This window comes from Oncorhynchus tshawytscha, unplaced genomic scaffold (assembly GCF_018296145.1).
Source record: "Oncorhynchus tshawytscha isolate Ot180627B unplaced genomic scaffold, Otsh_v2.0 Un_scaffold_2906_pilon_pilon, whole genome shotgun sequence".
In the NCBI taxonomy this organism is placed as follows: domain Eukaryota; kingdom Metazoa; phylum Chordata; class Actinopteri; order Salmoniformes; family Salmonidae; genus Oncorhynchus; species Oncorhynchus tshawytscha.
This window is the reverse complement of record NW_024609776.1, coordinates 312,501-340,224: the sequence shown is the minus strand read 5'-3', so window position 1 is coordinate 340,224 and position 27,724 is coordinate 312,501. Positions and strand designations below refer to the sequence as shown.

The following is a 27,724-nucleotide window of genomic DNA, read 5'->3' as shown; positions in this document are numbered from 1 at the left end:
TCTCTTTCTGTCTCTCTTCTCCTCTCTTCTGTCTCTCTTCTCCTCTCTTTCTGTCTCTCTTCTCCTCTCATTCTGTCTCTCTTCTCCTCTCGTTCTGTCTCTCTTCTCCTCTCCTTCTGTCTCTCTTCTCCTCTCATTCTGTCTCTCTTCTCCTCTCTTTCTGTCTCTCTTCTCCTCTCATTCTGTCTCTCTTCTCCTCTCGTTCTGTCTCTCTTCTCCTCTCCTTCTGTCTCTCTTCTCCTCTCTTTCTGTCTCTCTTCTCCTCTCGTTCTGTCTCTCTTCTCCTCTCTTTCTGTCTCTCTTCTCCTCTCATTCTGTCTCTCTTCTCCTCTCTTCTGTCTCTCTTCTCCTCTCCTTCTGTCTCTCTTCTCCTCTCATTCTGTCTCTCTTCTCCTCTCTTTCTGTCTCTCTTCTCCTCTCTTTCTGTCTCTCTTCTCCTCTCGTTCTGTCTCTCTTCTCCTCTCTTTCTGTCTCTCTTCTCCTCTCTTTCTGTCTCTCTTCTCCTCTCATTCTGTCTCTCTTCTCCTCTCTTTCTGTCTCTATTCTTCTCTCTTTCTGTCTCTCTTCTCATCTCTTTCTGTCTCTCTTCTCCTCTCCTTCTGTCTCTCTTCTCCTCTCATTCTGTCTCTCTTCTCCTCTCTTTCTGTCTCTCTTCTCCTCTCATTCTGTCTCTCTTCTCCTCTCTTTCTGTCTCTCTTCTCCTCTCCTTCTGTCTCTCTTCTCCTCTCTTTCTGTCTCTCTTCTCCTCTCATTCTGTCTCTCTTCTCCTCTCGTTCTATCTCTCTTCTCCTCTCTTTCTGTCTCTCTTCTCCTCTCATTCTGTCTCTCTTCTCCTCTCGTTCTGTCTCTCTTCTCCTATCCTTCTGTCTCTCTTCTCCTCTCATTCTGTCTCTCTTCTCCTCCTTTCTGTCTCTCTTCTCCTCTCTTTCTGTCTCTCTTCTCCTCTCGTTCTGTCTCTCTTCATCTCTTTCTGTCTCTCTTCTCCTCTCTTTCTGTCTCTCTTCTCCTCTCATTCTGTCTCTCTTCTCCTCTCTTTCTGTCTCTCTTCTCCTCTCTTTCTGTCTCTCTTCTCATCTCTTTCTGTCTCTCTTCTCCTCTCTTTCTGTCTCTCTTTCTCCTCTCATTCTGTCTCTCTTCTCCTCTCTCTCTTCTTCTCCTCTCTTTCTGTCTCTCTTCTCCTCTCATTCTGTCTCTCTTCTTCTCTTTCTGTTCTGTCTCTCTTTCTCATTCTCATCTCTGTCTCTCTCCTCTTTCTGTCTCTCTTCTCCTCTCTCTTTTCTCCTCTCTCTTCTCTCTTCTCTCTCCTCTGTCTCTCTTCTCCTCTCTTTCTGTCTCTCTTCTCCTCTCATTCTGTCTCTCTCTTCTCCTCCTTTCTGTCTCTCTTCTCTCCTCTCTTTCTGTCTCTGTCTCTCTTCTCTCTTCATCTCTTTCTTCTCTCTTCTCTCTCTTTCTGTCTCTCTTCTCCTTCTCTGTCTCTCTTTCTCTCTTCTCTCTTCTCCTCTCATTATATTTTATAATATATTGTTTAAATGTATAATTGTAATAATAATAAATGCCGTATATAATATGTTATAATAAATATAACTTATCTTTTCCTATCTTATGTAATATTCTTATCTATTTATATTTTTCTGTCTATCTTCTCCTCTCTATCTTTCTGTCTTCTTCTCCTCCTATTTCTGTCTCTCTTCTCCTCTCTCTTTTCTTCTCTGTCTCTCTTCTCCTCTCATTCTGTCTCTCTTCTCCTCTCATTCTGTCTCTCTTCTCCTCTCTTTCTGTCTCTCTTCTCCTCTCATTCTCTCTCTTCTCCTCTCTTTCTGTCTCTCTTCTCCTCTCATTCTGTCTCTCTTCTTCTCTCTTTCTGTCTCTCTTCTCCTCTCTTTCTGTCTCTCTTCTCCTCTCTTTCTGTCTCTCTTCTCCTCTCATTCTGTCTCTCTTCTCCTCTCGTTCTGTCTCTCTTCTCTCTTTCTGTCTCTCTTCTCCTTCTTTCTGTCTCTCTTCTCCTCTCATTCTGTCTCTCTTCTCCTCTCCTTCTGTCTCTCTTCTCATCTCTTTCTGTCTCTCTTCTCCTCTCATCTGTCTCTCTTCTCCTCTCTTCTGTCTCTCTTCTCCTCTCTTTCTGTCTCTCTTCTCCTCTCCTTCTGTCTCTCTTCTCCTCTCTTTCTGTCTCTCTTCTCCTCTCTTTCTGTCTCTCTTCTCCTCTCTTTCTGTCTCTCTTCTCCTCTCGTTCTGTCTCTCTTCTCCTCTCTTTCTGTCTCTCTTCTCCTCTCATTCTGTCTCTCTTCTCCTCTCGTTCTGTCTCTCTTCTCCTCTCTTCTGTCTCTCTTCTCCTCTCTTTCTGTCTCTCTTCTCCTCTCATTTCTGTCTCTCTTCTCCTCTCGTTCTGTCTCTCTTCTCCTCTCCTTCTGTCTCTCTTCTCCTCTCTTTCTGTCTCTCTTCTCCTCTTTCTGTCTCTCTTCTCCTCTCATTCTGTCTCTCTTCTCCTCTCTTTCTGTCTCTCTTCTCCTCTCCTTTCTGTCTCTCTTCTCCTCTCTCTTCTGTCTCTCTTCTCCTCTCCTTCTGTCTCTCTTCTTCTCTCTTTCTGTCTCTCTCTTCTCCTCTCTTTCTGTCTCTCTTCTCCTCTCATTCTGTCTCTATTCTTCTCTCTTTCTGTCTCTCTTCTCCTCTCATTCTGTCTCTATTCTTCTCTCTTTCTGTCTCTCTTCTCTCATTCTGTCTCTCTTCTCCTCTCCTTCTGTCTCTCTTCTGCTCTCATTCTGTCTCTATTCTTCTCTCTTTCTGTCTCTCTTCTCCTCTCCTTCTGTCTCTCTTCTTCTCTCTTTCTGTCTCTCTTCTCCTCTCATTCTGTCTCTCTTCTCCTCTCGTTCTGTCTCTCTTCTCCTATCCTTCTGTCTCTCTTCTCCTCTCATTCTGTCTCTCTTCTCCTCCCTTTCTGTCTCTCTTCTCCTCTCTTTCTGTCTCTCTTCTCCTCTCGTTCTGTCTCTCTTCTCCTCTCTTTCTGTCTCTCTTCTCCTCTCTTTCTGTCTCTCTTCTCCTCTCTTTCTGTCTCTCTCTCCTCTCATTCTGTCTCTCTTCTCCTCTCTTTCTGTCTCTCTTCTCCTCTCTTCTGTCTCTCTTCTCCTCTCTTTCTGTCTCTCTTCTCCTCTTTTCTGTCTCTCTTCTCCTCTCTTTCTGTCTCTCTTCTCCTCTCCTTCTGTCTCTCTTCTCCTCTATTTCTGTCTCTCTTCTCCTCTCTTTCTGTCTCTCTTCTCCTCTCTTTCTGTCTCTCTTCTCCTCTCATTCTGTCTCTCTTCTCCTCTCATTCTGTCTCTCTTCTCCTCTCTTTCTGTCTCTCTTCTCCTCTCATTCTCTCTCTTCTCCTCTCTTTCTGTCTCTCTTCTCCTCTCATTCTGTCTCTCTTCTTCTCTCTTTCTGTCTCTCTTCTCCTCTCTTTCTGTCTCTCTTCTCCTCTCTTTCTGTCTCTCTTCTCCTCTCGTTCTGTCTCTCTTCTCCTCTCCTTCTGTCTCTCTTCTCCTCTCCTTCTGTCTCTCTTCTCCTCTCATTCTGTCTCTCTTCTCCTCTCTTTCTGTCTCTCTTCTCCTCTCTTTCTGTCTCTCTTCTCCTCTCTTTCTGTCTCTCTTCTCCTCTCGTTCTGTCTCTCTTCTCCTCTCTTTCTGTCTCTCTTCTTCTCTTTCTGTCTCTCTTTCTGTCTCTGTCTCTCTTCTCATCTCTTTCTGTTCTCTTCTCCTCTCTTTCTGTCTCTCTTCTCCTCTCATTCTGTCTCTCTTCTCCTCTCGTTCTATCTCTCTTCTCCTCTCTTTCTGTCTCTCTTCTCCTCTCATTCTGTCTCTCTTCTCCTCTCCTTCTGTCTCTCTTGTCATCTCTTTCTGTCTCTCTTCTCCTCTCCTTCTGTCTCTCTTCTCCTCTCCTTCTGTCTCTCTTCTCCTCTCTTTTGTCTCTCTTCTCCTCTCTTTCTGTCTCTCTTCTCCTCTCGTTCTGTCTCTCTTCTCCTCTCTTTCTGTCTCTCTTCTCCTCTCATTTCTGTCTCTCTTCTCCTCTCGTTCTGTCTCTCTTCTCCTCTCCTTCTGTCTCTCTTCTCCTCTCATTCTGTCTCTCTTCTCCTCTCTTTCTGTCTCTCTTCTCCTCTCATTCTGTCTCTCTTCTCCTCTCGTTCTGTCTCTCTTCTCCTATCCTTCTGTCTCTCTTCTCCTCTCTTTCTGTCTCTCTTCTCCTCTCGTTCTGTCTCTCTTCTCCTATCCTTCTGTCTCTCTTCTCCTCTCATTCTGTCTCTCTTCTCCTCCTTTCTGTCTCTCTTCTCCTCTCTTTCTGTCTCTCTTCTCCTCTCGTTCTGTCTCTCTTCTCCTCTCTTTCTGTCTCTCTTCTCCTCTCTTTCTGTCTCTCTTCTCCTCTCTTTCTGTCTCTCTTCTCTCTCATTCTGTCTCTCTTCTCCTCTCTTTCTGTCTCTCTTCTCCTCTCCTTCTGTCTCTCTTCTCTCTCTTTCTGTCTCTCTTCTCCTCTCTTTCTGTCTCTCTTCTCCTCTCTTTCTGTCTCTCTTCTCCTCTCCTTCTGTCTCTCTTCTCCTCTCTTTCTGTCTCTCTTCTCCTCTCCTTCTGTCTCTCTTCTCCTCTCTTTCTGTCTCTCTTCTCCTCTCATTCTGTCTCTCTTCTCCTCTCATTCTGTCTCTCTTCTCCTCTCTTTCTGTCTCTCTTCTCCTCTCATTCTCTCTCTTCTCCTCTCTTTCTGTCTCTCTTCTCCTCTCATTCTGTCTCTCTTCTTCTCTCTTTCTGTCTCTCTTCTCCTCTCTTTCTGTCTCTCTTCTCCTCTCTTTCTGTCTCTCTTCTCCTCTCATTCTGTCTCTCTTCTCCTCTCGTTCTGTCTCTCTTCTCCTCTCCTTCTGTCTCTCTTCTCCTCTCATTCTGTCTCTCTTCTCCTCTCTTTCTGTCTCTCTTCTCCTCTCTTTCTGTCTCTCTTCTCCTCTCTTTCTGTCTCTCTTCTCCTCTCGTTCTGTCTCTTTCTCCTCTCTTTCTGTCTCTCTTCTCCTCTCTTTCTGTCTCTCTTCTCAATCTCTTTCTGTCTCTCTTCTCATCTCTTTCTGTCTCTCTTCTCCTCTCTTTCTGTCTCTCTTCTCCTCTCATTCTGTCTCTCTTCTCCTCTCGTTCTATCTCTCTTCTCCTCTCTTTCTGTCTCTCTTCTCCTCTCATTCTGTCTCTCTTCTCCTCTCCTTCTGTCTCTCTTCTCATCTCTTTCTGTCTCTCTTCTCCTCTCCTTCTGTCTCTCTTCTCCTCTCCTTCTGTCTCTCTTCTCCTCTCTTTCTGTCTCTCTTCTCCTCTCTTTCTGTCTCTCTTCTCCTCTCGTTCTGTCTCTCTTCTCCTTCTTTCTGTCTCTCTTCTCCTCTCATTCTGTCTCTCTTCTCCTCTCGTTCTGTCTCTCTTCTCTCTCCTTCTGTCTCTCTTCTCCTCTCATTCTGTCTCTCTTCTCCTCTCTTTCTGTCTCTCTTCTCCTCTCATTCTGTCTCTCTTCTCCTCTCTCGTCTGTCTCTCTTCTCCTATCCTTCTGTCTCTCTTCTCCTCTCTTTCTGTCTCTCTTCTCCTCTCGTTCTATCTCTCTTCTCCTCTCTTTCTGTCTCTCTTCTCCTCTCATTCTGTCTCTCTTCTCCTCTCGTTCTGTCTCTCTTCTCCTCTCCTTCTGTCTCTCTTCTCCTCTCATTCTGTCTCTCTTCTCCTCCTTTCTGTCTCTCTTCTCTCTCTTTCTGTCTCTCTTCTCCTCTCTTCTGTCTCTCTTCTCTCTTTCTGTCTCTCTTCTCCTCTCTTTCTGTCTCTCTTCTCCTCTCATTCTGTCTCTCTTCTCCTCTCTTTCTGTCTCTCTTCTCCTCTCTTTCTGTCTCTCTTCTCATCTCTTTCTGTCTCTCTTCTCCTCTCTTCTGTCTCTCTTCTCCTCTCATTCTGTCTCTCTTCTCCTCTCTTTCTGTCTCTCTTCTCCTCTCATTCTGTCTCTCTTCTCCTCTCTTTCTGTCTCTCTTCTCCTCTCCTTCTGTCTCTCTTCTCCTCTCTTTCTGTCTCTCTTCTCCTCTCATTCTGTCTCTCTTCTCCTCTCGTTCTATCTCTCTTCTCCTCTCTTTCTGTCTCTCTTCTCCTCTCTTTCTGTCTCTCTTCTCCTCTCGTTCTGTCTCTCTTCTCCTATCCTTCTGTCTCTCTTCTCCTCTCATTCTGTCTCTCTTCTCCTCCCTTTCTGTCTCTCTTCTCCTCTTTCTGTCTCTCTTCTCCTCTCGTTCTGTCTCTCTTCATCTCTTTCTGTCTCTCTTCTCCTCTCTTTCTGTCTCTCTTCTCCTCTCATTCTGTCTCTCTTCTCCTCTCTTTCTGTCTCTCTTCTCCTCTCTTTCTGTCTCTCTTCTCATCTCTTTCTGTCTCTCTTCTCCTCTCTTTCTGTCTCTCTTCTCCTCTCATTCTGTCTCTCTTCTCCTCTCGTTCTATCTCTCTTCTCCTCTCTTTCTGTCTCTCTTCTCCTCTCATTCTGTCTCTCTTCTCCTCTCCTTCTGTCTCTCTTCTCATCTCTTTCTGTCTCTCTTCTCCTCTCTCTGTCTCTCTTCTCCTCTCTTTCTGTCTCTCTTCTCCTCTCTTTCTGTCTCTCTTCTCCTCTCCTTCTGTCTCTCTTCTCCTCTCCTTCTGTCTCTCTTCTCCTCTCTTTCTGTCTCTCTTCTCCTCTCTTTCTGTCTCTCTTCTCCTCTCGTTCTGTCTCTCTTCTCCTCTCTTTCTGTCTCTCTTCTCCTCTCATTCTGTCTCTCTTCTCCTCTCGTTCTGTCTCTCTTCTCCTCTCCTTCTGTCTCTCTTCTCCTCTCTTTCTGTCTCTCTTCTCCTCTCATTCTGTCTCTCTTCTCCTCTCATTCTGTCTCTCTTCTCCTCTCGTTCTATCTCTCTTCTCCTCTCTTTCTGTCTCTCTTCTCCTCTCATTCTGTCTCTCTTCTCCTCTCCTTCTGTCTCTCTTGTCATCTCTTTCTGTCTCTCTTCTCCTCTCCTTCTGTCTCTCTTCTCCTCTCCTTCTGTCTCTCTTCTCCTCTCTTTTTGTCTCTCTTCTCCTCTCTTTCTGTCTCTCTTCTCCTCTCGTTCTGTCTCTCTTCTCCTCTCTTTCTGTCTCTCTTCTCCTCTCATTCTGTCTCTCTTCTCCTCTCGTTCTGTCTCTCTTCTCCTCTCCTTCTGTCTCTCTTCTCCTCTCATTCTGTCTCTCTTCTCCTCTCTTTCTGTCTCTCTTCTCCTCTCATTCTGTCTCTCTTCTCCTCTCGTTCTGTCTCTCTTCTCCTATCCTTCTGTCTCTCTTCTCCTCTCTTTCTGTCTCTCTTCTCCTCTCGTTCTGTCTCTCTTCTCCTATCCTTCTGTCTCTCTTCTCCTCTCATTCTGTCTCTCTTCTCCTCCTTTCTGTCTCTCTTCTCCTCTCTTTCTGTCTCTCTTCTCCTCTCGTTCTGTCTCTCTTCTCCTCTCTTTCTGTCTCTCTTCTCCTCTCTTTCTGTCTCTCTTCTCCTCTCCTTCTGTCTCTCTTCTGCTCTCATTCTGTCTCTATTCTTCTCTCTTTCTGTCTCTCTTCTCCTCTCCTTCTGTCTCTCTTCTCCTCTCTTTCTGTCTCTCTTCTCCTCTCTTTCTGTCTCTCTTCTCCTCTCTTTCTGTCTCTCTTCTCCTCTCCTTCTGTCTCTCTTCTCCTCTCTTTCTGTCTCTCTTCTCCTCTCTTTCTGTCTCTCTTCTCCTCTCTTTCTGTCTCTCTTCTCCTCTCATTCTGTCTCTCTTCTCCTCTCATTCTGTCTCTATTCTTCTCTCTTTCTGTCTCTCTTCTCTCATTCTGTCTCTCTTCTCCTCTCCTTCTGTCTCTCTTCTGCTCTCATTCTGTCTCTATTCTTCTCTCTTTCTGTCTCTCTTCTCCTCTCCTTCTGTCTCTCTTCTTCTCTCTTTCTGTCTCTCTTCTCTCATTCTGTCTCTCTTCTCCTCTCTTTCTGTCTCTCTTCTCCTCTCATTCTGTCTCTATTCTTCTCTCATTCTGTCTCTCTTCTCCTCTCTTTCTGTCTCTCTTCTCCTCTCTTTCTGTCTCTCTTCTCCTCTCTTTCTGTCTCTCTTCTCCTCTCGTTCTGTCTCTCTTCTCCTCTCTTTCTGTCTCTCTTCTCCTCTCTTTCTGTCTCTCTTCTCCTCTCTTTCTGTCTCTCTTCTCATCTCTTTCTGTCTCTCTTCTCCTCTCTTTCTGTCTCTCTTCTCCTCTCATTCTGTCTCTCTTCTCCTCTCGTTCTATCTCTCTTCTCCTCTCTTTCTGTCTCTCTTCTCCTCTCATTCTGTCTCTCTTCTCCTCTCCTTCTGTCTCTCTTGTCATCTCTTTCTGTCTCTCTTCTCCTCTCCTTCTGTCTCTCTTCTCCTCTCCTTCTGTCTCTCTTCTCCTCTCTTTCTGTCTCTCTTCTCCTCTCTTTCTGTCTCTCTTCTCCTCTCGTTCTGTCTCTCTTCTCCTCTCTTTCTGTCTCTCTTCTCCTCTCATTCTGTCTCTCTTCTCCTCTCATTCTGTCTCTCTTCTCCTCTCGTTCTATCTCTCTTCTCCTCTCTTTCTGTCTCTCTTCTCCTCTCATTCTGTCTCTCTTCTCCTCTCTTTCTGTTCTCTCTCTTCTCCTCTCTTTCTGTCTCTCTTCTCCTCTCGTTCTGTCTCTCTTCATCTCTTTCTGTCTCCTTCTCTCATTCTCCTTCTGTCTCTCTTCTCCTCTCTTTCTGTCTCTCTTCTCCTCTCATTCTGTCTCTCTTCTCCTCTCGTTCTATCTCTCTTCTCCTCTCTTTCTGTCTCTCTTCTCCTCTCATTCTGTCTCTCTTCTCCTCTCGTTCTGTCTCTCTTCTCCTATCCTTCTGTCTCTCTTCTCCTCTCATTCTGTCTCTCTTCTCCTCTCTTTCTGTCTCTCTTCTCCTCTCTTTCTGTCTCTCTTCTCCTCTCGTTCTGTCTCTCTTCTCCTCTCTTTCTGTCTCTCTTCTCCTCTCTTTCTGTCTCTCTTCTCCTCTCTTTCTGTCTCTCTTCTCCTCTCATTCTGTCTCTCTTCTCCTCTCTTTCTGTCTCTCTTCTCCTCTCCTTCTGTCTCTCTTCTCCTCTCTTTCTGTCTCTCTTCTCCTCTCTTTCTGTCTCTCTTCTCCTCTCTTTCTGTCTCTCTTCTCCTCTCCTTCTGTCTCTCTTCTCCTCTATTTCTGTCTCTCTTCTCCTCTCTTTCTGTCTCTCTTCTCCTCTCTTTCTGTCTCTCTTCTCCTCTCATTCTGTCTCTCTTCTCCTCTCATTCTGTCTCTCTTCTCCTCTCTTTCTGTCTCTCTTCTCCTCTCATTCTCTCTCTTCTCCTCTCTTTCTGTCTCTCTTCTCCTCTCATTCTGTCTCTCTTCTTCTCTCTTTCTGTCTCTCTTCTCCTCTCTTTCTGTCTCTCTTCTCCTCTCTTTCTGTCTCTCTTCTCCTCTCATTCTGTCTCTCTTCTCCTCTCGTTCTGTCTCTCTTCTCCTCTCCTTCTGTCTCTCTTCTCCTCTCATTCTGTCTCTCTTCTCCTCTCTTTCTGTCTCTCTTCTCCTCTCTTTCTGTCTCTCTTCTCCTCTCTTTTCTGTCTCTCTTCTCCTCTCTTTCTGTCTCTCTTCTCCTCTCTTTCTGTCTCTCTTCTCCTCTCTTTCTGTCTCTCTTCTCCTCTCTTTCTGTCTCTCTTCTCATCTCTTTCTGTCTCTCTTCTCCTCTCTTTCTGTCTCTCTTCTCCTCTCATTCTGTCTCTCTTCTCTCTCGTTCTATCTCTCTTCTCCTCTCTTTCTGTCTCTCTTCTCCTCTCATTCTGTCTCTCTTCTCCTCTCTTTCTGTCTCTCTTCTCCTCTCCTTCTGTCTCTCTTCTCCTCTCCTTCTGTCTCTCTTCTCCTCTCCTTCTGTCTCTCTTCTCCTCTCTTTCTGTCTCTCTTCTCCTCTCGTTCTGTCTCTCTTCTCCTCTCTTTCTGTCTCTCTTCTCCTCTCATTCTGTCTCTCTTCTCCTCTCGTTCTGTCTCTCTTCTCCTCTCCTTCTGTCTCTCTTCTCCTCTCATTCTGTCTCTCTTCTCCTCTCTTTCTGTCTCTCTTCTCCTCTCATTCTGTCTCTCTTCTCCTCTCGTTCTGTCTCTCTTCTCCTATCCTTCTGTCTCTCTTCTCCTCTCTTTCTGTCTCTCTTCTCCTCTCGTTCTGTCTCTCTTCTCCTATCCTTCTGTCTCTCTTCTCCTCTCATTCTGTCTCTCTTCTCCTCCTTTCTGTCTCTCTTCTCCTCTCTTTCTGTCTCTCTTCTCCTCTCGTTCTGTCTCTCTTCTCCTCTCTTTCTGTCTCTCTTCTCCTCTCTTTCTGTCTCTCTTCTCCTCTCTTTCTGTCTCTCTTCTCCTCTCATTCTGTCTCTCTTCTCCTCTCTTTCTGTCTCTCTTCTCCTCTCCTTCTGTCTCTCTTCTCCTCTCTTTCTGTCTCTCTTCTCCTCTCTTTCTGTCTCTCTTCTCTCTCTTTTCTGTCTCTCTTCTCCTCTCCTTCTGTCTCTCTTCTCCTCTCTTTCTGTCTCTCTTCTCCTCTCTTTCTCTCTCTTCTCCTCTCTTTCTGTCTCTCTTCTCCTCTCATTCTGTCTCTCTTCTCCTCTCATTCTGTCTCTCTTCTCCTCTCTTTCTGTCTCTCTTCTCCTCTCATTCTCTCTCTTCTCCTCTCTTTCTGTCTCTCTTCTCCTCTCATTCTGTCTCTCTTCTTCTCTCTTTCTGTCTCTCTTCTCCTCTCTTTCTGTCTCTCTTCTCCTCTCTTTCTGTCTCTCTTCTCCTCTCATTCTGTCTCTCTTCTCCTCTCGTTCTGTCTCTCTTCTCCTCTCCTTCTGTCTCTCTTCTCCTCTCATTCTGTCTCTCTTCTCCTCTCTTTCTGTCTCTCTTCTCCTCTCTTTCTGTCTCTCTTCTCCTCTCTTTCTGTCTCTCTTCTCCTCTCGTTCTGTCTCTCTTCTCCTCTCTTTCTGTCTCTCTTCTCCTCTTTCTGTCTCTCTTCTCCTCTCTTTCTGTCTCTCTTCTCATCTCTTTCTGTCTCTCTTCTCCTCTCTTTCTGTCTCTCTTCTCCTCTCATTCTGTCTCTCTTCTCCTCTCGTTCTATCTCTCTTCTCCTCTCTTTCTGTCTCTCTTCTCCTCTCATTCTGTCTCTCTTCTCCTCTCCTTCTGTCTCTCTTGTCATCTCTTTCTGTCTCTCTTCTCCTCTCTCCTTCTGTCTCTCTTCTCCTCTCTTTCTGTCTCTCTTCTCCTCTCTTTCTGTCTCTCTTCTCCTCTCTTTCTGTCTCTCTTCTCCTCTCTTTCTGTCTCTATTCTCCTCTCTTTCTGTCTCTCTTCTCCTCTCATTCTGTCTCTCTTCTCCTCTCGTTCTGTCTCTCTTCTCCTCTCCTTCTGTCTCTCTTCTCCTCTCATTCTGTCTCTCTTCTCCTCTCTTTCTGTCTCTCTTCTCCTCTCATTCTGTCTCTCTTCTCCTCTCGTTCTGTCTCTCTTCTCCTATCCTTCTGTCTCTCTTCTCCTCTCTTTCTGTCTCTCTTCTCCTCTCGTTCTATCTCTCTTCTCCTCTCTTTCTGTCTCTCTTCTCCTCTCATTCTGTCTCTCTTTCTCCTCTCGTTCTGTCTCTCTTCTCCTCTCCTTCTGTCTCTCTTCTCCTCTCATTCTGTCTCTCTTCTCCTCCTTTCTGTCTCTCTTCTCCTCTCTTTCTGTCTCTCTTCTCCTCTCGTTCTGTCTCTCTTCATCTCTTTCTGTCTCTCTTCTCCTCTCTTTCTGTCTCTCTTCTCCTCTCATTCTGTCTCTCTTCTCCTCTCTTTCTGTCTCTCTTCTCCTCTCTTTCTGTCTCTCTTCTCATCTCTTTCTGTCTCTCTTCTCCTCTCCTTCTGTCTCTCTTCTCCTCTCATTTCTGTCTCTCTTCTCCTCTCTTTCTGTCTCTCTTCTCCTCTCATTCTGTCTCTCTTCTCCTCTCTTTCTGTCTCTCTTCTCCTCTCCTTCTGTCTCTCTTCTCCTCTCTTTCTGTCTCTCTTCTCCTCTCATTCTGTCTCTCTTCTTCTCTCTTTCTGTCTCTCTTCTCCTCTCTTTCTGTCTCTCTTCTCCTCTCTTTCTGTCTCTCTTCTCCTCTCGTTCTGTCTCTCTTCTCCTCTCCTTCTGTCTCTCTTCTCCTCTCATTCTGTCTCTCTTCTCCTCCCTTTCTGTCTCTCTTCTCCTCTCTTTCTGTCTCTCTTCTCCTCTCGTTCTGTCTCTCTTCATCTCTTTCTGTCTCTCTTCTCCTCTCTTTCTGTCTCTCTTCTCCTCTCATTCTGTCTCTCTTCTCCTCTCTTTCTGTCTCTCTTCTCCTCTCTTTCTGTCTCTCTTCTCCTCTCATTCTGTCTCTCTTCTCCTCTCCTTCTGTCTCTCTTCTCATCTCTTTCTGTCTCTCTTCTCCTCTCGTTCTATCTCTCTTCTCCTCTCTTTCTGTCTCTCTTCTCCTCTCATTATGTCTCTCTTCTCCTCTCCTTCTGTCTCTCTTCTCATCTCTTTCTGTCTCTCTTCTCCTCTCCTTCTGTCTCTCTTCTCCTCTCTTTCTGTCTCTCTTCTCCTCTCTTTCTGTCTCTCTTCTCCTCTCTTTCTGTCTCTCTCTTCTCCTCTCTCTCTGTCTCTCTTCTCCTCTCTTTCTGTCTCTCTTCTCCTCTCTTTCTGTCTCTCTTCTCCTCTCATTCTGTCTCTCTTCTCCTCTCTTTCTGTCTCTCTTCTCCTCTCATTCTGTCTCTCTTCTCCTCTCGTTCTGTCTCTCTTCTCCTCTCCTTCTGTCTCTCTTCTCCTCTCTTTCTGTCTCTCTTCTCCTCTCATTCTGTCTCTCTTCTCCTCTCGTTCTGTCTCTCTTCTCCTCTTTCTGTCTCTCTTCTCCTCTCTTTCTGTCTCTCTTCTCCTCTCTTTCTGTCTCTCTTCTCCTCTCATTCTGTCTCTCTTCTCCTCTCTTTCTGTCTCTCTTCTCCTCTCCTTCTGTCTCTCTTCTCCTCTCTTTCTGTCTCTCTTCTCCTCTCATTCTGTCTCTCTTCTCCTCTCGTTCTATCTCTCTTCTCCTCTCTTTCTGTCTCTCTTCTCCTCTCATTCTGTCTCTCTTCTCCTCTCTTTCTGTCTCTCTTCTCCTCTCTTTCTGTCTCTCTTCTCCTCTCGTTCTGTCTCTCTTCTCTCTTTCTGTCTCTCTTCTCCTCTCCTTCTGTCTCTCTTCTCCTCTCTTTCTGTCTCTCTTCTCCTCTCATTCTGTCTCTCTTCTCCTCTCGTTCTATCTCTCTTCTCCTCTCTTTCTGTCTCTCTTCTCCTCTCATTCTGTCTCTCTTCTCCTCTCGTTCTGTCTCTCTTCTCCTATCCTTCTGTCTCTCTTCTCCTCTCATTCTGTCTCTCTTCTCCTCCTTTCTGTCTCTCTTCTCCTCTCTTTCTGTCTCTCTTCTCCTCTCGTTCTGTCTCTCTTCTCCTCTCTTTCTGTCTCTCTTCTCCTCTCTTTCTGTCTCTTCTCCTCTCTTTCTGTCTCTCTTCTCCTCTCATTCTGTCTCTCTTCTCCTCTCTTTCTGTCTCTCTTCTCCTCTCCTTCTGTCTCTCTTCTCCTCTCTTTCTGTCTCTCTTCTCCTCTCTTTCTGTCTCTCTTCTCCTCTCTTTCTGTCTCTCTTCTCCTCTCCTTCTGTCTCTCTTCTCCTCTCGTTTCTGTCTCTCTTCTCCTCTCTTTCTGTCTCTCTTCTCCTCTCTTTCTGTCTCTCTTCTCCTCTCATTCTGTCTCTCTTCTCCTCTCATTCTGTCTCTCTTCTCCTCTCTTTCTGTCTCTCTTCTCCTCTCATTCTCTCTCTTCTCCTCTCTTTCTGTCTCTCTTCTCCTCTCATTCTGTCTCTCTTCTTCTCTCTTTCTGTCTCTCTTCTCCTCTCTTTCTCTCTCTCTTCTCCTCTCTTTCTGTCTCTCTTCTCCTCTCTTTCTGTCTCTCTTCTCCTCTCGTTCTGTCTCTCTTCTCCTCTCCTTCTGTCTCTCTTCTCCTCTCATTCTGTCTCTCTTCTCCTCTCTTTCTGTCTCTCTTCTCCTCTCTTTCTGTCTCTCTTCTCCTCTCTTTCTGTCTCTCTTCTCCTCTCGTTCTGTCTCTCTTCTCCTCTCTTTCTGTCTCTCTTCTCCTCTCTTTCTGTCTCTCTTCTCCTCTCTTTCTGTCTCTCTTCTCATCTCTTTCTGTCTCTCTTCTCCTCTCTTTCTGTCTCTCTTCTCCTCTCATTCTGTCTCTCTTCTCCTCTCTTCTATCTCTCTTCTCCTCTCTTTCTGTCTCTCTTCTCCTCTCATTCTGTCTCTCTTCTCCTCTCCTTCTGTCTCTCTTGTCATCTCTTTCTGTCTCTCTTCTCCTCTCTTCTGTCTCTCTTCTCCTCTCCTTCTGTCTCTCTTCTCCTCTCTTTCTGTCTCTCTTCTCCTCTCTTTCTGTCTCTCTTCTCCTCTCGTTCTGTCTCTCTTCTCCTCTCTTTCTGTCTCTCTTCTCCTCTCATTCTGTCTCTCTTCTCCTCTCGTTCTGTCTCTCTTCTCCTCTCCTTCTGTCTCTCTTCTCCTCTCATTCTGTCTCTCTTCTCCTCTCTTTCTGTCTCTCTTCTCCTCTCTGTCTCTCTCTCTCTTCTGTCTCTCTTCTCCTATCCTTCTGTCTCTCTTCTCCTCTCTTTCTGTCTCTCTTCTCCTCTCGTTCTATCTCTCTTCTCCTCTCTTTCTGTCTCTCTTCTCCTCTCATTCTGTCTCTTCTCCTCTCGTTCTGTCTCTCTTCTCCTCTCCTTCTGTCTCTCTTCTCCTCTCATTCTGTCTCTCTTCTCCTCTCTTTCTGTCTCTCTTCTCCTCTCTTTCTGTCTCTCTTCTCCTCTCGTTCTGTCTCTCTTCATCTCTTTCTGTCTCTCTTCTCCTCTCTTTCTGTCTCTCTTCTCCTCTCATTCTGTCTCTCTTCTCCTCTCTTTCTGTCTCTCTTCTCCTCTCTTTCTGTCTCTCTTCTCATCTCTTCTGTCTCTCTTCTCCTCTCCTTCTGTCTCTCTTCTCCTCTCATTCTGTCTCTCTTCTCCTCTCTTTCTGTCTCTCTTCTCCTCTCTTTCTGTCTCTCTTCTCCTCTCCTTCTGTCTCTCTTCTCCTCTCTTTCTGTCTCTCTTCTCCTCTCATTCTGTCTCTCTTCTCCTCTGGTTCTGTCTCTCTTCTCCTCTCTTTCTGTCTCTCTTCTCCTCTCATTCTGTCTCTCTTCTCCTCTCGTTCTGTCTCTCTTCTCCTCTCTTTCTGTCTCTCTTCTCCTCTCTTTCTGTCTCTCTTCTCCTCTCTTTCTGTCTCTCTTCTCCTCTCATTCTGTCTCTCTTCTCCTCTCGTTCTGTCTCTCTTCTCCTCTCCTTCTGTCTCTCTTCTCCTCTCTTCTGTCTCTCTTCTCCTCTCTTTCTGTCTCTCTTCTCCTCTCTTTCTGTCTCTCTTCTCCTCTCGTTCTGTCTCTCTTCTCCTCTCTTTCTGTCTCTCTTCTCCTCTCGTTCTGTCTCTCTTCTCCTCTCTTTCTGTCTCTCTTCTCCTCTCATTCTGTCTCTCTTCTCCTCTCTTTCTGTCTCTCTTCTCCTCTCCTTCTGTCTCTCTTCTCCTCTCTTTCTGTCTCTCTTCTCCTCTCTTTCTGTCTCTCTTCTCCTCTCTCTCTGTCTCTCTTCTCATCTCTTTCTGTCTCTCTTCTCCTCTCTTTCTGTCTCTCTTCTCCTCTCATTATGTCTCTATTTTTCTCTCTTTCTGTCTCTCTCTTCTCCTCTCCTTCTGTCTCTCTTCTTTCTTTCTGTCTCTCTCTTCTCCTCTCTTTCTGTCTCTCTTCTCCTCTCATTCTGTCTCTATTCTTCTCTCTTTCTGTCTCTCTTCTCCTCTCATTCTGTCTCTATTCTTCTCTCTTTCTGTCTCTCTTCTCCTCTCCTGTCTCTCTTCTGTCTCTCTTCTCCTCTCATTCTGTCTCTCTTCTCCTCTCTTTCTGTCTCTCTTCTCCTCTCCTTCTGTCTCTCTTCTCCTCTCATTCTGTCTCTCTCTCCTCTCTTTCCTTCTGTCTCTCTTCTCCTCTCTTCTGTCTCTCTTCTCCTCTCTTTCTGTCTCTCTTCTCCTCTCTTTCTGTCTCTCTTCTCCTCTCTTTCTGTCTCTCTCTTCTCCTCTCTCTCTGTCTCTCTTCTCCTCTCTTTCTGTCTCTCTTCTCCTCTCTTTCTGTCTCTCTTCTCCTCTCTTTCTGTCTCTCTTCTCCTCTCCTTCTGTCTCTCTTCTCCTCTCTTTCTGTCTCTCTTCTCCTCTCTTTCTGTCTCTCTTCTCCTCTCATTCTGTCTCTCTTCTCCTCTCCTTCTGTCTCTCTTCTCCTCTCTTTCTGTCTCTCTTCTCCTCTCTTTCTGTCTCTCTTCTCCTCTCTTTCTGTCTCTCTTCTCCTCTCTTTCTGTCTCTCTTCTCCTCTCATTCTGTCTCTCTTCTCCTCTCGTTCTGTCTCTCTTCTCCTCTCTTTCTGTCTCTCTTCTCCTCTCATTCTGTCTCTCTTCTCCTCTCTTTCTGTCTCTCTTCTCCTCTCTTTCTGTCTCTCTTCTCCTCTCTTTCTGTCTCTCTTCTCCTCTCTTTCTGTCTCTCTTCTCCTCTCTTTCTGTCTCTCTTCTCCTCTCTTTCTGTCTCTCTTCTCCTCTCTTTCTGTCTCTCTTCTCCTCTCTTTCTGTCTCTCTTCTCCTCTCTTTCTGTCTCTTCTCCTCTTTCTGTCTCTCTTCTCCTCTCGTTCTGTCTCTCTTCTCCTCTCTTTCTGTCTCTCTTCTCCTCTCTTTCTGTCTCTCTTCTCCTCTCCTTCTGTCTCTCTTCTCCTCTCTTTCTGTCTCTCTTCTCCTCTCCTTCTGTCTCTCTTCTCCTCTCCTTCTGTCTCTTTCTCTGTCTCTCTTTCTGTCTCTCTTCTCCTCTCTTTCTGTCTCTCTTCTCCTCTCGTTCTGTCTCTCTTCTCCTCTCTTTCTGTCTCTCTTCTCCTCTCATTCTGTCTCTCTTCTCCTCTCGTTCTGTCTCTCTTCTCCTCTCTTCTGTCTCTCTTCTCCTCTCATTCTGTCTCTCTTCTCCTCTCTTTCTGTCTCTCTTCTCCTCTCATTCTGTCTCTCTTCTCCTCTCGTTCTGTCTCTCTTCTCCTCTCTTTCTGTCTCTCTTCTCCTCTCTTTCTGTCTCTCTTCTCCTCTCGTTCTGTCTCTCTTCTCCTCTCTTTCTGTCTCTCTTCTCCTCTCATTCTGTCTCTCTTCTCCTCTCGTTCTGTCTCTCTTCTCCTCTCCTTCTGTCTCTCTTCTCCTCTCATTCTGTCTCTCTTCTCCTCCTTTCTGTCTCTCTTCTCCTCTCTTTCTGTCTCTCTTCTCCTCTCGTTCTGTCTCTCTTCTCTCTTTCTGTCTCTCTTCTCCTCTCTTTCTGTCTCTCTTCTCCTCTCTTTCTGTCTCTCTTCTCCTCTCTTTCTGTCTCTCTTCTCCTCTCTTTCTGTCTCTCTTCTCCTCTCTTTCTGTCTCTCTTCTCCTCTCCTTCTGTCTCTCTTCTCCTCTCATTCTGTCTCTCTTCTCCTCTCTTTCTTCTCTCTTCTCCTCTCTTCTGTCTCTCTTCTCCTCTCTCTTCTGTCTCTCTTCTCTTCTCTCTTTCTGTCTCTCTTCTCCTCTCATTCTGTCTCTCTTCTCCTCTCATTCTGTCTCTCTTCTCCTCTCTTTCTGTCTCTCTTCTCCTCTCATCTGTCTCTCTTCTCCTCTCGTTCTGTCTCTCTTCTCCTCTCTTTCTGTCTCTCTTCTCCTCTTCTCTCTGTTCTGTCTCTCTTCTCCTCTCTCTCTGTCTCTCTTCTCCTCTCTTTCTGTCTCTCTTCTCCTCTCTTCTTCTGTCTCTCTTCTCTCTCTCTCTTCTCCTCTCTCTTCTCCTCTCTCTCTGTCTCTCTTCTCCTCTCTTTCTGTCTCTCTTCTCCTCTCGTTCTGTCTCTCTTCTCCTCTCGTTCTGTCTCTCTTCTCCTCTCTTTCTGTCTCTCTTCTCCTCTCTTTCTGTCTCTCTTCTCCTCTCGTTCTGTCTCTCTTCTCCTCTCGTTCTGTCTCTCTTCTCCTCTCTGTTTAAAAATGTATTTCTCTGAGTGTAATCTGACAGTGTGTGTCTTTGTTCCAGGTGATCAAAATGACATTCCGCTAAATTGAACTCCTCTTGAGAGTCACCTGTCATTCTCACCTGTACCTGAAACTACCAGCACTAGATGTCTGTCTGTCTGTCTCTCTGTCTTCCAGTCTGTCTTTCTGCCTGTCCGCTCATTTCACCGCTTCTTTTCTGCCCTGCCCTCTAACAGAGGGGTTTTCACATTTATTAAAGTCTGTACCAGATGAAGCCAGACATACTCTCCTTGTGAATCTTCTCTCTCCTCATTTCCCTGATCTAATAAAAAGGGACTCTTATTGTGAATCTTCTCTCTCTTCATTTCCCTGATCTAACTGGAAAGAGTAGATGGTTTCTCCTCTTTCTGGGGAGAATGATCCTGAATGATCCTGAATGGTCCTGAATGATCCTGAATGATCACTGCCCTGCATGGAAGAGTGTGTGTCTTCCTTATGTGTGTGAGTGAGATCTCTCCCCTGTATGGCTGGTCTGCTAACTGGGTTTTCTCCAAGGTGTGTGGTGTGTGTGTGTGTGTGTGTGTGTGTGTGTGTGTGTGTGTGTGTGTGTGTGTGTGTGTGTGTGTGTGTGTGTGTGTGTGTGTGTGTGTGTGTGTGTGTGTGTGTGACTGATATTCCCCCTGGGTGTGACTCTGGCTGGTTTTGTCCCATTCACTAGGAGATTGGCTCAGAGTTCGATGAGAAGAGTGAGGATCTGAAAGAGGTGCAGGGATTGGCCAAAGAACTGTCAGACGCAGGGGCGACCTCGCTGGTGCAGCCCCGCCTCCTCCAGCTCAACACACGCTGGCAGGAGGTGGAGGCTAAATTCACCCCCTACCGCCGACAAAGTGTGAGTTCCCCCTGCCCCGTGCCAATCTGCGCCGTGCCAACTTGTCCCGTGTCAACCAGGGTTGGGTTCAATTCCATTTAAATCCTGTTGAATTCAGGAAGTAATCTGAAATTCCAATTCTCTTCAATGCTTTTCAATGAGCAACATTTGGAATTGGAATTTGGTTTACTTTCTCAATTGATTGGAATTGACAGCATTCCCTGGTGCCAATTTACCCCTGCCCGCTAGCTAGTAAGAACCAACTACTAATTATAACCTGGATTGAGATGTCATTGAAGTCACTAATCCATGAATCAAATAGGAAAGACAAATATCAACCAACTAATATCAATCAGTGAATATCAAACATGAAACATGAAATAAAGGGCTCCTGAATGAGTGAGATGCAAACACCAGACGTTGATATGATGTAGTTAACCTGTCTATTCTAGTCCAGACAGACAGCAGGTATATTCTAGTCCAGTCAGACAGCAGGTATATTCTAGTCCAGACAGACAGCAGGTATATTCTAGTCCAGTCAGACAGCAGGTATATTCTAGTCCAGACAGACAGCAGGTATATCCTAGTCCAGACAGACAGCAGGTATATTCTAGTCCAGACAGCAGGTATATCCTAGTCCAGTCTGACAGCAGGTATATTCTAGTCCAGACAGACAGCAGGTATATTCTAGTCCAGGCAGACAGCAGGTATATTCTAGTCCAGACAGACAGCAGGTATATCATAGTCCAGTCCGACAGCAGGTATATTCTAGTCCAGACAGACAGCAGGTATATTCTAGTCCAGACAGACAGCAGGTATATCCTAGTCCAGTCCGACAGCAGGTATATCCTAGTCCAGACAGACAGCAGGTATATTCTAGTCCAGACAGCAGGTATATCCTAGTCCAGTCCGACAGCAGGTATATTCTAGTCCAGACAGACAGCAGGTATATTCTAGTCCAGACAGACAGCAGGTATATCCTAGTCCAGTCCGACAGCAGGTATATCCTAGTCTAGACAGACAGCAGGTATATCCTAGTCTAGACAGACAGCAGGTATATTCTAGTCCAGTCAGACAGCAGGTATATCCTAGTCTAGACAGACAGCAGGTATATCCTAGTCTAGACAGACGGCAGGTATATTCTAGTCCAGTCCGACAGCAGGTATATTCTAGTCCAGTCAGACAGCAGGTATATCCTAGTCTAGACAGACAGCAGGTATATCCTAGTCTAGACAGACGGCAGGTATATTCTAGTCCAGTCCGATAGCAGGTCTCTTAACAAGGGTCTGTTAACAAGTTATTGAAGGCCCAGAGCCAAGCCAACTAGATGACATGTAGCCTTCAGACAGTATTACTGAGGGGATGATGTGTAGCCTTCAGACAGTATTACTGAGGGGATGATGACATGTAGCCTTCAGACAGTATTACTGAGGGGATGATGTGTAGCTTTCAGACAGTATTACTGAGGGGATGATATGTAGCTTAGCTTTCAGACAGTATTACTGAGGGGATGATGACATGTAGCTTTCAGACAGTATTACTGAGGGGATGATGTGTAGCTTTCAGACAGTATTATTGAGGGGATGATATGTAGCTTTCAGACAGTATTACTGAGGGGATGATATGTAGCTTTCAGACAGTATTACTGAGGGGATGATGTGTAGCTTTCAGACAGTATTACTGAGGGGATGATGACATGTAGCCTTCAGACAGTATTACTGAGGGGATGATGACATGTAGCCTTCAGACAGTATTACTGAGGGGATGATGACATGTAGCCTTCAGACAGTATTACTGAGGGGATGATGACATGTAGCCTTCAGACAGTATTACTGATAGGATGATGATATGTAGCTTTCAGACAGTATTACTGAGGGGATGTTGATGTGTAGCTTTCAGACAGTATTACTGATAGGATGATGATGTGTAGCTTTCAGACAGTATTACTGAGGGGATGATGACATGTAGCTTTCAGACAGTATTACTGAGGGATGATGATATGTAGCTTTCAGACAGTATTACTGAGGGGATGATGACATGTAGCCTTCAGACAGTATTAATGAATGGGGGTTTTCTAGTTTTCCTCCTCAGTTGCATCATCCAGGTGTTCATCCCTCCATCCTTCCCTCAGTGTGTGAAGAAGCAGCATGTTACACACCTGGCCTCTGATTTGCTGTTCTGTTGTGTTATGTTTCTGGTTTCCTGCCTCACCTCACCACCGCATGTCCTGTCAATCAACATGGGTTGTGTCAATCACAGTCACCTGACCTCTGTCTGGAGTCACAACCAATCAATGACCCTCATGTATGTATCCAGTCACCCAATGAAAACGCACCATACTCAAATCTTCACACAGGGCTCCACACACATGAACACCTGCCTGTGTGGCAGGGCTGATGAATGAAACATTGGATTGGTGTGGAGGAGGAGTGTGTTTAGTCATGTGACTTGGATCATAGGGACATTTGGCTGCTTTTAAAACATCCATCACAAGCATCAGTAGATCACAAAACAAGACAGGCATCAGTAGACCACAAAACAAGACAAGCATCAGTAGACCACAAAACAAGCATCAGTAGACCACAAAACAAGACAAGCATCAGTAGACCACAAAACAAGCATCAGTAGACCACAAAACAAGCATCAGTAGACCACAAAACAAGACAGGCATCAGTAGACCACAAAACAAGACAAGCATCAGTAGACCACAAAACAAGACAGGCATCAGTAGACCACAAAACAAGCATCAGTAGACCACAAAACAAGCATCAGTAGACCACAAAACAAGCATCCGTAGACCACAAAACAAGACAAACCCACATGTAGTCTACATCCATCTATATTTGGCAAGGCATACAGTATCAACAGTGAACACACATGAACACTATGGTGGCTGTTTCTGTCACGGTACGTCAATGACCCCTCCACTTCCTGGACCCCAGGCAGAGTATCTGCTGCCAAAGCAACAGCTAATGGGGATCCATAATAAATACCAATGACCAGGTATTTAACTGTGAAATCCCACTGTATTTACACGGTATAGACCTATGAATGACTACTGTCCTTCTGTCCTCATGACTGAACCTACTCTGCCATAGCCTAGTTCTGTTGGTGCTGTGTAGCCGACTGGTTGGAACCAGGCTAACTTTAACATACTCTTAACACACAACGCACGTCTTTGTGCCTTTGTGTCGAATCACAACGCGATCCATGTTCTGATCATTAAGAAACAGAGCCGACATAAGAGGTGAGATGGTTATGTCTTGATGTTGTTGTATTTGGGCTAAAAGGTGAGTTGAAGTGCTGTTGTGAAGTTCTGGGGAACGCTGTTAGGTGCATGATGGGATTGTTGGATGACTTCCATTGAGTTACAATTAAGAGCAATACACACAATATATACATACAGCAAACGCACATCTACAGGGACACAGTCAAGCTGTACCTTTTACACCCCACTGTGTTCTGTGCTTATGACAAATCCACGTGTGAATCAGTCATAAGCCTGTGAGCTACACTGAGGAACGAACAGTGTTTATGAAAGGATGGATTAAACACCACTGACTGGCTCATTAAACTCTCTTCTGCTCTGTCTGTCAGACTCTACATGAACTTTACCGACACCAGTGTCCTCAATCACCTTTCTCCCTGTTCTTCAGTGTTTACTCAGGTTTCTATAACCCACACATTATATCAGGTTGTCTATCCTCCTCTCTCTCTCTCTAATTCAACCTGTTCTTCAGTATTTACTCAGGTTTCTATAACCCACACATTATATCAGGTTGTCTATCCTCCTCTCTCTCTCTCTAATTCAACCTGTTCTTCAGTATTTACTCAGGTTTCTATAACCCACACATTATATCAGGTTGTCTATCCTCCTCTCTCTCTCTCTAATTCAACCTGTTCTTCAGTATTTACTCAGGTTTCTATAACCCACACATTATATCAGGTTGTCTATCCTCCTCTCTCTCTCTCTCTAATTCAACCTGTTCTTCAGTATTTACTCAGGTTTCTATAACCGACACATTATATCAGGTTGTCTATCCTCCTCTCTCTCTCTCTCTAATTCAACCTGTTCTTCAGTATTTACTCAGGTTTCTATAACCCACATATTATATCAGGTTGTCTATCCTCCTCTCTCTCTCTCTAATTCAACCTGTTCTTTAGTATTTACTCACATTTAAAGGTTCAGTACTCTCACTCTGACCTCTTCCTGTTTATCCATTTCTATTTTTACAACAAGACAGCTGAATCAATATCGGGACAGTTTTATATAGGTGCACAAGACAGCTGAATAAATATCGGGACAGGTTTATATAGGAGCAGCTGAATAAATATTGGGACAGGTTTATATAGGTGCACAAGACAGCTGAATAAATATCGGGACAGGTTTATATAGGAGCAGCTGAATAAATATCGGGACAGGTTTATATAGGAGCAGCTGAATCAATATCGGGACAGGTTTATATAGGAGCAGCTGAATAAATATCGGGACAGGTTTATATAGGAGCAGCTGAATAAATATCGGGACAGGTTTATATAGGAGCAGCTGAATAAATATCGGGACAGGTTTATATAGGAGCAGCTGAATAAATATCGGGACAGGTTTATATAGGAGCAGCTGAATAAATATCGGGACAGGTTTATATAGGAGCAGCTGAATAAATATCGGGACAGGTTTATATAGGAGCAGCTGAATAAATATCGGGACAGGTTTATATAGGAGCAGCTGAATAAATATCGGGACAGGTTTATATAGGAGCAGCTGAATAAATATCGGGACAGGTTTATATAGGAGCAGCTGAATAAATATCGGGACAGGTTTATATAGGAGCAGCTGAATAAATATCGGGACAGGTTTATATAGGAGCAGCTGAATCAATATCGCAGGTTTATATAGGAGCAGCTGAATAAATATCGGGACAGGTTTATATAGGAGCAGCAAGACAGCTGAATAAATATCGGGACAGTTTATATAGGAGCAAGACAGCTGAATAAATATCGGGACAGGTTTATATAGGAGCAGCTGAATATCGGGACAGGTTTATCAGCTGAATAAATATCGGGACAGGTTTATATAGGAGCAGCTGAATAAATATCGGGACAGGTTTATATAGGAGCAGCTGAATAAATATCGGGACAGGTTTATATAGGAGCAGCTGAATAAATATCGGGACAGGTTTATATAGGAGCAGCTGAATAAATATCGGGACAGGTTTATATAGGAGCAGCTGAATAAATATCGGGACAGGTTTATATAGGAGCAGCTGAATAAATATCGGGACAGGTTTATATAGGAGCAGCTGAATAAATATCGGGACAGGTTTATATAGGAGCAGCTGAATAAATATCGGGACAGGTTTATATAGGAGCAGCTGAATAAATATCGGGACAGGTTTATATAGGAGCAGCTGAATAAATATCGGGACAGGTTTATATAGGAGCAGCTGAATAAATATCGGGACAGGTTTATATAGGAGCAGCTGAATAAATATCGGGACAGGTTTATATAGGAGCAGCTGAATAAATATCGGGACAGGTTTATATAGGAGCAGCTGAATAAATATCGGGACAGGTTTATATAGGAGCCGTGGAAGTGGAAAGTTTCCAACGGATGAGAAATCGTTAAAAAGGTTCCGTGTCAGAATGTGATATTCCCAGATAAAGTGTCTCATATGAGTCATGGAAGTAATTAAGAACAACACTTAATGACAGGAGAGAGAGTTATGACTTACTGCGTCTTATGTTAATGTCCAGGAAGGAGTGTGAAAACTGAAGGAAAATATATATATATATTTTTTTTTAAAGAGAAATCATGTAAAGAGATAGTGAGGGATTAGAGAGGTGTTGTACTAGAACACAGCACAGGAATAACAACAAACACTGTCTTGACTGAACCCTCTGTGAAGGTATCCACAGTATGTAGTGGTAGGTAGCCTACCCCCTCTGTGAAGGTACCTACAGTATATAGTGGTAGGTAGCCTACCCCCTCTGTGAAGGTATCTACAGTATATAGTGGTAGGTAGCCTACCCCCTCTGTGAAGGTATCTACAGTATGTAGTGGTAGGGAACCTTACCCCTCTGTGAAGGTACCTATATTATAAAGTGGTTGGTAGCTACCCCCTCTGTGAAGGTATCTACAGTATGTAGTGGTAGGGAACCTTGCCCCCTCTGTGAAGGTATCTATAGTATAAAGTGGTAGGTAGCCTATCCTCTCTGTAAAGGTATATACAGTATGTAGTGGTAGGGAACCTTACCCCCTCTGTGAAGGTATCTATAGTATAAAGTGGTAGGGCAAGGAGGTTTTCCTGACCAAGTACCAGAACAACTCCTGACCCCAGTAGGAATATCAACTGATGAGGATCTATCAGTAATAGATGGCTTTGTGTTTAGTGTTGTTTAATATTGTATAGTTTGTGTAGTTCAGAATAAGTTTGGGGTTATTGTTTAGTTATAATTGAGCGTGTGCGTGTGCGTGCGTGTGCGTGTATCTGTGTGTGTGTGTGTGTGTGTGTGTGTGTGTGTGTATATATGTGTGTGTAGGAGTACCTGGGAGAGCTGCAGACCCTGCTGCGTTCCGTCTCTGAGACAGACTTCCAACTGAACTCTCCTGAGTACTGGCAGGCCGTCTTCTATAACCTACCCCAGCAGGGACAGTGCCTTCAGGTCAGTGTGTACGTGTGTGTGTGTGTGTGTGTGTGTGTGTGTGTGTGTGTGTGTGTGTGTGTGTGTGTGTGTGTGTGTGTGTGTGTGTGTGTGTGTGTGTGTGTGTGTGTGTGTGTGTGTGTGTGTGTGTGCGTGTTTCATACTGTTGGTTTCAAACGTGTATATGTACGTGTGTGTGTGGTTAACATGTGTGTGTGTGTGCGTGCCTGTCTGCCTACGTCCCTGTGTCTCAGGAGGTGAAGGTGAATCTGAAGAACCTCCGCCCCCCTGTAGAGGGCGCTCTAGCCAGGAGAGAGGAGGTGGTGGCCATCGCCACTCCAGCAGAGAGAACCAGGGTTCAGGAGACAGCACTGCTGCTCAACACTAACTGGGACAAAGTCAACAAGCTGTACCTGGACAGGCTCAGGTAAATACCAGGAATCATGGGAATCTATTGGGGACACACAGGGGTTACTAACTCTGGACAGGAAGGACTGGGTCAACAGGTGAAGACAAACTAGACCAGGGAGGGCCAACCCTCCTCATGGGGACACACAGGGGTTACTAACTCTGGACAGGAAGGACTGGGTCAACAGGTGAAGACAAACTAGACCAGGGAGGACCAACCCTCCTCATGGGGACACACAGGGGTTACTAACTCTGGACAGGAAGGACTGGGTCAACAGGTGAAGACAAACTAGACCAGGGAGGACCAACCCTCCTCATGGGGACACACAGGGGTTACTAACTCTGGACAGGAAGGACTGGGTCAACAGGTGAAGACAAACTAGACCAGGGAGGGCCAACCCTCCTCATGGGGACACACAGGGGTTACTAACTCTGGGCAGGAAGGACTGGGTCAACAGGTGAAGACAAACTAGACCAGGGAGGGCCAACCCTCCTCATGGGGACACACAGGGGTTACTAACTCTGGACAGGAAGGACTGGGTCAACAGGTGAAGACAAACTAGACCAGGGAGGGCCAACCCTCCTCATGGGGAGACACCAGGTGTGAGCTGTTTAACTAGGATACCAGGGGGGGCAACCCTCCTCATGGGGAGACACCAGGTGTGAGCTGTTTAACTAGGATACCAGGGGGGGGGAGGCAACCCTCCTCATGGGGAGACACCAGGTGTGAGCTGTTTAACTAGGAAACCAGGGGGGAGGGGACCCTCCTCATGGGGTTGTTAAACTAAGTAGACAAGCTACAGTAACATCGTCACCCATAGACTAACTAACTAGTAGACAAGCTAAAGTAACATCATCACCACTAGACTAACTAACTAGTAGACAAGCTACAGTAACATCATCACCACTAGACTAACTAACTAGTAGACAAGCTACAGTACATCATCACCACTAGACTAACTAACTAGTAGACAAGCTAGACAAGCTAACTAACTAACTAGTACAAGCTACAGTAGACTAACTAACTAAGCTACAGTAACATCATCACCTAACTAACTAGACAAGCTACAGTACATCATCACCACTAGACTAACTAACTAGTAGACAAGCTACAGTATATTGTCACCACTAGACTAACTAACTAGTAGACAAGCTACAGTAACATCATCACCACTAAACTAACTAACTAGACAAGCTACAGTACATCATCACCACTAGACTAACTAACTAGTAGACAAGCTACAGTAACATCATCACCACTAGACTAACTAACTAGTAGACAAGCTACAGTAACATCATCACCACTAGACTAACTAACTAGTAGACAAGCTACAGTAACATCATCACCACTAGACTAACTAACTAGTAGACAAGCTACAGTAACATCATCACCACTAGACTAACTAACTAGTAGACAAGCTACAGTAACATCATCACCACTAGTGTAAATGCAGTTGACACAGACTGATGACATCAGGATTATCAGGACTGTTTGTTTCCACGGTTTAGTTTTCACTCCATTGTGACCTCAGTTTGTGTCCATTGTCACCTCAGTTTGTGTCCATTGTCACCTCAGTTTGTGTCCATTGTCACCTCAACTGTCCTGCTGGTTCAGCTCCCACCTCTATTTCTCTCCCTCCACATACTCACTGTCTCACTGCTTCTCTCATTGACTGATCTCAGTGGTATCTCACAGATGTTTCTTTGTGTGTGTGTGTGTGTGTGTGTGTGTGTGTGTGTGTGTGTGTGTGTGTGTGTGTGTGTGTGTGTGTGTGTGTGTGTGTGTGTGTGTGTGTGTG

The 27,724-nt window shown here is 45.1% G+C and overlaps 1 protein-coding gene across 10 annotated transcripts in view; it reads left to right on the top strand.

The window, feature by feature from the left end:
* Nucleotides 1–27,724, top strand: part of dmd (dystrophin) — a 175,162-nt gene that overhangs the window by 58,297 nt on the left and 89,141 nt on the right. For all 10 annotated transcript variants that reach the window (XM_042317889.1, XM_042317888.1, XM_042317890.1 and 7 more), the window contains 3 exons: nucleotides 18,726–18,896; nucleotides 25,416–25,538; nucleotides 25,772–25,944. In XM_042317889.1, coding sequence (XP_042173823.1) covers nucleotides 18,726–18,896; nucleotides 25,416–25,538; nucleotides 25,772–25,944 — 467 coding nt within the window. The remainder of the gene's footprint in view (nucleotides 1–18,725; nucleotides 18,897–25,415; nucleotides 25,539–25,771; nucleotides 25,945–27,724) is intronic.